Below are 8,019 nucleotides of genomic sequence, written 5' to 3'. Positions count from 1 at the left end.
AAAAAATACTTAGATCTCCTTTCCCACCTCATCCTTTCCTTCGATGGTCTCCAACAAGCTTTCATATTTTAAAAAGGGGGAGGGAAGAATAAATGAAAGAGAAAAAGAAAGAATGAAAAAGAAAACGAAAGATTTAACGAAAAAGCAATTGTGTTTAATTGTGAAGAGATCTCAGCACCAGAGGAAAAAATGAAAAAATAGAAAAAAAGAAAAAGAGAGAGGGAGAAGAAGAGAAGGGAAGAAAGAGGAAAAAAAAAAAAAGATTTGCGCGGTAGCCTCCGACCCCGCCTGCGCCCCAGCTCCTAGGCAGGCAGGCTGCCCCTCGCCCCGGCGCTGCCCAGGCACACCCCGCCCTCACGGCCGCCCCGGCGCACGGATACTTCGGCCCCAAAGGGTTAACCCTAGTGTCTGGGAGAACCTGAGCCAGGCTGGGCCCGGGCCGGGGCCGCCCGACCTTCGAGCCTCGCGCCCCCGCCCCCCCCCCCCCGCCCCGCCCACGGTGCCCCTCGCTGGCCACCCCTGAGAACCTAAGCCGCGGGTTTGAAATGTCACACCGGCTGAGCTGGAGCAGGCAGCCCCAGGCCCTCGCGGCCCGCGGCTCCCGTGCCGGGGCAGGAAAGCAAGCCGAGTCTCGGCGGGCGGCCACGGCCCAGTGCTCGTGGGGGGCGCGGGACTCCCGGGGGTCTCGCTTGCAGGTGATGCCAGGGGCCGATAAGGGGCCGCCGGCCTCGCCTCTGTCTAGACAGAACTTAATGAATGCAGAGGGCCGAGGGCGGGGACAGATGCGGCAGGGATGGGAGGCACGGACGGTCGGCCGGACAGATGGACGGACGGCGACAGCCCTGCCTGGCTGACGCAGGCTAAGAGCCCCTCGGTGGGCAGTGAAGGAACCCTACTGCTGTCCCTTCCCCACCGTATGTTCTTGTGGGGTTGATGGAAAACCCAGGTCCGGGGATCATGACGGCTGAGGCTACGGTGTGAGGCCTGGCTGATTGCAGGGGCCAGGAACCCGGGACTGGGGCTGCCCCTGAACATGGCTAAGGTCTCCTGGCACGAGTCTAGGCCTGGCTTCGGAAGGAGGAGGGGGTGAGTGGGAAACTTTGCTGGAGAGTGACCCAGGAGCAGGAGGTGAGCAGGGATGGGGCTGCGACCTCAGGGAAGGAGGCAAGATGGTGTTTGGAAGTGGAGGGAAGGTGGGACCTGCGGGAGAGGTGAGAAGAGGCTGTAAAGCCGCGGATGGGAGAGGTGAGCCTTCCCTCCCCGCGCCCCCCCCCCCCCCCCGACGCCGACCAGGAAGGGACGCCAGTGGAGTCTCCAGTGAGAGACGGCTGGCCGCGGCCCTCAGCGGTTTACCCCATCCTGGCACAATCTCTACTTCTCTTCTTGTTTCCTTTTCCGAAAAATGAGCTCAAGATCGGCGTGGCCCACCCCACCTCCAGACCCCGAGGGCCCACCCCACCTCCAGACCCACCTTTAGGCTGAGCCAACAAGACACAGGCGGGCAAGCCAAGAGGGTGTGGGGTTTGGCTTTTTATTATTAAGATCAAAATATTAGTCCCACTATGAACTTGCTGTTCTCAATAAATAGCAATAACTTACGTTCGTTTGTTTGTTCGGCAAAGGCTCACACACTGTCCTCCGTTCACTGATAAATTAAAACATTTGCAAGAAAAGTCTCTTTCTCCGTATATTTGGGGTTTGGTTCCATTTTGTTTTGGTTTTCCAGCAATCATGCGATTTGGGGCTTTGGGTATTCTTTCCTTTCCTTTTCTTCCTTTACCCTCCCCCCATCCTTAACCAACAAAAGGTTTGAAAAAACAACCACCAAACCAAAAAGAGAGTGGCCAGTTGGAGCAAAGCTGACCCCAAAGCCCAGAGTGGGCCAAGGGGAGAAAAGGAGAGGTCGGGCTGTCCAGCTTCCGGGTGGGAATTGGTTTTCTTTCTTTTTATAAGCCACCAGGTGAGTTGGGATGAGGGGAGTCAGAAAGCCGGATTACATGGTATATTGGGGAGGAAAGGGGAGGGGTGAGGCCTAATCCTAGTAAATCCTCAATTTTGGTTTTGCAAAAATAAACCCAGCAGAGAAGGGGTTCTCCAGTCTGAAGAAGGAAGGTCACATCCTGGTGCTTTTGGCAGTCAAGACAGTATCTTTCTTTTGTCTCTTTCTCTCTTTCCTTTAAATAACAATAATAATTAAAAAGGAGAGAGGGTTTTCAGAGAGCTGGATGGCCTGCGCATGGGTGAGTCTCATGCAGGGAACATGCGAGATCCTCAGAAAGAGGGGCCCACAGGCCCCAGGCTCCTCACGTCTCCACCGGGCTGGGCACCATGCTGTTTGGAGTGTCTGGGAGCTGGGAGGATTAGGAGGTCACGTCGCTGCCCGAAGAATTCCCCAGAGAGCCTGACTCAGAGAAGGACACCAGTTGCTGGAAGGCTGGCTGGTCTAGGTCGCTTTGTAGCGCAAACTCGCTGAGTGCTTTCCAGGGTGGCTGGTAAGTCTGCACCTCCACCGCACTGCCCTGCACTGCACTCTCATGGCGGATGGGGCTGCCCGCCACCAGAGGCGTCCCAGTCAGACCCTGCAGACTCGTCTTGTCGCTGTGCTGTTGCTGCTGCAGCTGCTTCATGAGGATGGATTTCTTCTTGTCTTTGCAGCGCTTGTTCTGGAACCAGACGCGGATGACTCGCGGGCTGAGCCCCGTCATTTCTACCAGCTGCTCCTTCATTAGCGCATCGGGCCGCGGGTTGGCCGCGTAGCAGGTCCGCAGCGTGTGCAGCTGCTTTTCGTTGAGAACCGTGCGCACCCGGGTCGTCTTCTCCGACTGCTTGTGCACGTGGGGTCGGAGCGAAGGCTGCCGGCCAGAGCCTGCTTCTGCTGGGGGACAGGGGCGGGGGAGAGGCCGGGAGAAAGCCACCGACCGCGGGCGGCGTTAGCCCGGAGCTCGGCCACGGCCCAACGCGTCTCTCGCCTGCGGGGAGTCCCCCTGATCCGGGCCGGGGGCAGGAAAGATGCTTTTCGGATCCGATTTATTTCGTTTGATTTTATTGCAATTGCTTTTTCTAAAAACAATTTCTACACGTTGTTTTGCTTGGCTTTTCGCTGAATTGAGGTCCGGGGCTTTTTTTATTTAGGGTTTCCCCGGACTGAGCTTAGCCCAGGGGCTAGCACATAATAGTGCCTAAATAACGTTTGTTGATTGACTAATTGAATTCGTATTTATTCTATTTCTCACTATCCCTTGGCTTCTTCCCTAAATTGCCATCAGCGTATCTAGTAATTTTTAAAATAGACAATGAAGATTCGTGACTTAGAAAGGAACTTCTACGCACACGTCCCCGCCCCTCTCCGGAACCCCAACCCTCCCCACACACACTCCCCTCCACCTTAGCCATTAGAATGAACTCAGCCATAAACCCCCTTCCTCATCCACAGCCCCCAAAGTTCCTCTTCCCGAGCCTCTGCTCTTCAGCCGTATTGGTGTCCCAGGAAAATGCTCCGCAGGCCCCAGAAAAGGCTGCCGGGTAGCCCCCAAGCCCTTAGCGGCAAACACACAGGAGTAAAGTCTCTAGGGTCCAGCAGCTCAGGGCTACTCTCTCAACACTGCAGACACTGCCCTGTGATCTTTCTGGCCTTCTCCTCCAGTTCCCCTCTTCCTCCCAGTAAAGCCTCAAAGGTGATTAGAGGGATCATTCCAATCGGAAAGGCCAGAGCAAGCACTGGGGATTCTAAAGGTCCCAGGCTGCTCCTTCTGGCTCGAGAAGGCTAGATGGAGGGGGGGAGGGGGGAAAGAGAGAGGTCCCCAGTCCTCTTTACCCCTCCCAGTCAGACGACAACTGGTGTAGGAGCCGGCATGAGCCGGTTATTCAGGCAGCCCAGATGCTGGTCTTAGTATAATGCAGTGCCTTCCAGGCCTCTGCAGCGTAGCAAGGGGAAGGATGTCTCAAAAGTGACTCCTTTGTACTGACCCACTCCCTTTTGGTTCTTTCCCTTCCTGGCACTGTGTCCTCCTCCTTCTCCCGGCCTCCTTAGGCCTCCCTTGCTCCTCCTTCCAAGCCGGGTTCTTTCTCTTCCAAGCGGTTCCTCACCTAAGATTCTTGTCTCTTCTCCAGGGCTTTCCCCTCTCCTGGGCCTCCTTTAGATCAGGCTCCTCAGGCTCACAGCCCACCCTTCGCCTCCTCAGACCCTAGGCTCCTTAGCTTTCTTGAGACAGGGCCCCAGTTCCTTATATTACACCAGGGTTGAGAAGAGGAGTCTTGAAACGGCCCATCCGAGGAGCTTAGGACTAAAGGCCACCGTGGGGAGAGCCCCTTTGAGGGGCTTTAAAATAGGGTCTGAGTCACTGAATGCCAGCAAGAGGCCCTCAGGCCCTGAATGTTTGCTAACGCATCTTAATTCACTTCTCTAACTCATTCCAGGGGAAAACACTGGTACCATGGGTTCCATATACGGTATACTCTCCAAATATATTCAGCTCTCCGGGGCAGGGGGGGGTACTCTGCTCATTCTGCACCTTCAATGCACACCTGTCTATCCTCTGCACATCTTGATCAGGCAGTCCTCCTATTAATGTCACAAAACACAGGGGACTCAAACAGCTGCCTTGAGGTGGAATGGGGTCCAGTGAACAGTGTCCCCAATACTACAGCCAGGTAAGCCAGGTTTAGTTCCCAATCAAATAAGGTTTACTTCAAATACCGTGCACCTAGGAAGAGCCTGTACCCCCAACTTTCAGTGTGTCTGAATTACCAAAACACTGAAGCCTCTCTGTCAGTGAAAGGGGCCCCTTACACGGAGGGAGACGGTGCTTTCCCTAGAGGGGGTTCTCCAGCCCATATGCACACTGGTGTGTCTGTCTGTCTACCAGAGGCCCCAGTGTGAGGCTGCAAGTATTAAATTACTCAAGGCCTTTCTCTCTCTCTCTCTCTCTCTCTCTCTCTCTCTCTCTCTCTCTCTCTCTCTCTCTCTCTCTCTCTCTCTCTGTCTCTCCCTCTCTGTCTCTCCCTCTTCTCCCTGTCCCCCCCCATACACACACACACACACACCACACACACACACACACACACACACACACACACACACACACTGCCCATAGGCATTATCTCCAAATTCCCCAGACCAGGTTAGGGATCTGGCACAGCCCTTACCTGACAGATGTAGGCCCCTGCCGCTTGGTAGGTGTCCCGGGCTCCGAGGGCTCTCCGCCGCGGCCCTGTCCAGCAGGAGGCTGTGATCTGCCCGGCACAGAAGCTCGTGATCCCTTAGGGAGAACTCATCCCCCGGCAGCAGCTGGCGACTGCAGACCGAACAGCGGAAGCACTCGATGTGGTACACGTTCTCCCGGGCTCTCATCACCAGGTCGCTGCTGCTGAAACCCACCTTGCATTTGGCACACTTGATGCCGAACAACCTGCCGAGGAAAGTGGGGGTGAGAGGGCAAGGAGCGAGGGTTTGCCAAGTCAGCGCCTCTAACTGCCTGCGAGGAATGCCCAAAGGATGCCGCTCTGCTCCCTGGCCCTAGGATCGACTTTGCCTTCCCGAAGGCCCCAAGCGACTTCTTAGAGCAAGCTAAAACAGCAACATGCCCACCGGCTAAGGGAAGAATCAAATCCCCGGCCTCCCCGGATTTCATCTGTTCACCATGCTGTCTCTGCCTGTCTCCTTAATTCACACGCGCACGGTCACGGTCACACACACACATTCACATAGTCCCACTATTATACACACCCATATCCATATATTAAAGCACCGATATGCCCTACATATTCACTCCTATTCACACTAATATATTCTTACAAATATAAGCACACATTCACACACACAGAAAGACGCGTTTTGACAAACCTAGGGGTTTCTCTTTCTCTCTCTTTTTGTCTCTCTCTCTTTTTTGTCTCTCTCTGGCTGGTTCCAGGGCCACCATTTCTAGGTCACTACTGACCAAGTACAGTGACAAAGCTTGGCAGAATGTATTGGATGATACCATGGGGAGCTATGGTTTTCAAACGACAAGAGCTCAGCGTTCCTGGAGAGGATCCCTGCTCCAGCGAACAGACGGGAGAGGGGACCATGCAGTGACAAGGAGGGAGAAAAGTTTCTGAGCAGCCTCAGGAGCCACGCTAGCAATGGCCCAGGTGGAGAGGTGCGGGGCTCAAAGAGGGGGAAGCCCTTCCAGGTGGGCAGCTTTGAAAGGAGCGCTGGAGAAACGGAGCCGGGGACAGGGGGAGGCAGCCAAGGTCACGTTCCAGGCTGGGGCTTTTCTTTGGATGGATAAACAGCGACGCGCATCACCTGATATAGTCCCTTTTACAGTACGTCTTGCCATTTCTCACAAAACACGTGCAGGTTTCGTCCAAGTACTGGCTGCATTCAGCGCATTTGAGGCAGGCTGCATGCCACTCGAGGTCCGGAGAGACCTTGAGAATGTACTGGTCGTGAATCTGACTCCCACAGCCGACACACATAGCAATCCCGGGCTTTTCTACGAGGGAAAACGAGCAGATTCAGGAACCTACCATCAACTGCTGGCTTTCCGACGCATTTACAAAGAACTTTCATTTATGCATTTCTCTCTCTCTCTCTCTCTCTCTCTCTCTCTCTCTCTCTCTCTCCCTCTCCCATTCTTTCAAGAAAATCACGACCACCCATCATCATTATCAGGAAAAGGACACTTCCTAAAGGTTCCGTCATTTGGAAGAAAAATGCAACCCTCAAAATTGGTGGCTTTCCTCCCTCCCCAGATATTTCCGTTTAGGATCCCTTGGACTTTTCTTTATTATTACTTTTTTTTTTTTTTTAATCTAAAGAGCTCAGTGCTAACTAAGATGCGAAAAGCAGTCAGGAAGAACTCATAGAAGCCTCGCCGAGCGCCAGACTCCCCAGCCCCAGCCGCCCCGGGTCGCTCGACGGAGTGCGCCCCGGGCTCCAGGACTCCAGCACTACTAGACACCTCATAGCCACAAATAAAAAGGACTCGTCCCCCCGCCATCGGACTGGCACAATTCACAATTACGAGGAGACATTCTTCCTTTGGAAAGCACGAAAGGCTAAAAGCGAAGAAAAAGAAGTCCGCTCCTCCCCGCAACCCTCAGTCAGCCCCGACCCGGCGGCATAGCCCCGGGCCAGCAGGAATAGTCTCTGATTCCCAAATATTAACAATATCCTACAGCGGAACCCGGAGAGGGACAGGAGCGTTCGTTTTAATATTGGTTTCCCCAACTGCCTTGTCAAAGAGAAGCCACTTGTAGAAGCTGCTAAGCATATGTATCAGGAAAATATTTTTTAATATCATGCACACACACACAGACACACACACAAACACGCGCAGGCAGGCACGCGCGCGCGCACACACACATAAAAAGACTTACTCTTGGAATGATCCCCCATAGCACACAGAAAAGGATAATTAAAAATAATATCCACCATGCGCAAAGTGTTATGATGTAGACGGAAGGATGGTCGGGTTCGTCCAGTCTCGGCTCTTTGCTAACTAACTCCTCCAGCCTGGAGGACTTGGGTGGGAGAGGAATTCTGCACTAGCCCCGCACGCCGCATGACATCAGCACGCTCCCAGCCCCCCGGGCCCAGAGCCTGGGGGCGGGGTCTGTGACGTCACACCAGGGTTTAGAGATGGTGGGGGGGAGGCGGGGAGATGGGAGAAGAGGTGATGTGGGACCGGAGGGGAGGGGTGGGGGGGCGCGCAAGGGAGATTGGCCGAGGGGGAATGGGGGCGACTTGATTGGCCAGACTGAACAATAGAGAGCAGACACCCCCCCTCCCCGTAATCTACAAGCTCCCAGTCCAGTCAGCAGAGAAGGTCCGTCAGTATTTAGCAGAGCCCCGCAACTGGGCAGCTCTCTCCCTAGCTGCTCGCGCGGTGCCTAAGCTTTCCTGGCCCCGGGCGGCCGCTCCTCCCCTCCGCTGTCCTATGTCTCTTTCAGGAGATGAATCTGACCCTAGGACAGCTGGAATGCAGACCAGCGCCGCGCTTACTACTTGGAATTGTTCGCCCAGCCTTTTAAAGG

At 54.6% G+C, this 8,019-nt stretch overlaps 1 protein-coding gene across 1 annotated transcript; it reads right to left on the bottom strand.

Annotated features, from left to right (window-relative positions):
- Positions 1 to 1,058: 1,058 nt before the first annotated feature.
- On the bottom strand, positions 1,059 to 7,487 carry ISL2 (ISL LIM homeobox 2). Its single transcript, XM_069071251.1, is given in 5 exon segments — positions 1,059 to 1,200; positions 2,308 to 2,872; positions 5,146 to 5,408; positions 6,287 to 6,476; positions 7,363 to 7,487. Coding segments are annotated over 5 exon segments (1,218 nt in total). The 5' UTR covers positions 7,421 to 7,487.
- Positions 7,488 to 8,019: the final 532 nt, after the last annotated feature.

The sequence above is a fragment of the Petaurus breviceps genome, unplaced genomic scaffold, assembly GCF_028583685.1.
Source record: "Petaurus breviceps papuanus isolate PSGF00001 unplaced genomic scaffold, PetGlider_PUasm1.0 90825, whole genome shotgun sequence".
Lineage (NCBI taxonomy): Eukaryota > Metazoa > Chordata > Mammalia > Diprotodontia > Petauridae > Petaurus > Petaurus breviceps.
Note: the sequence above shows the minus strand (reverse complement) of the source record. Positions and strands in the feature narration are given on the sequence as shown.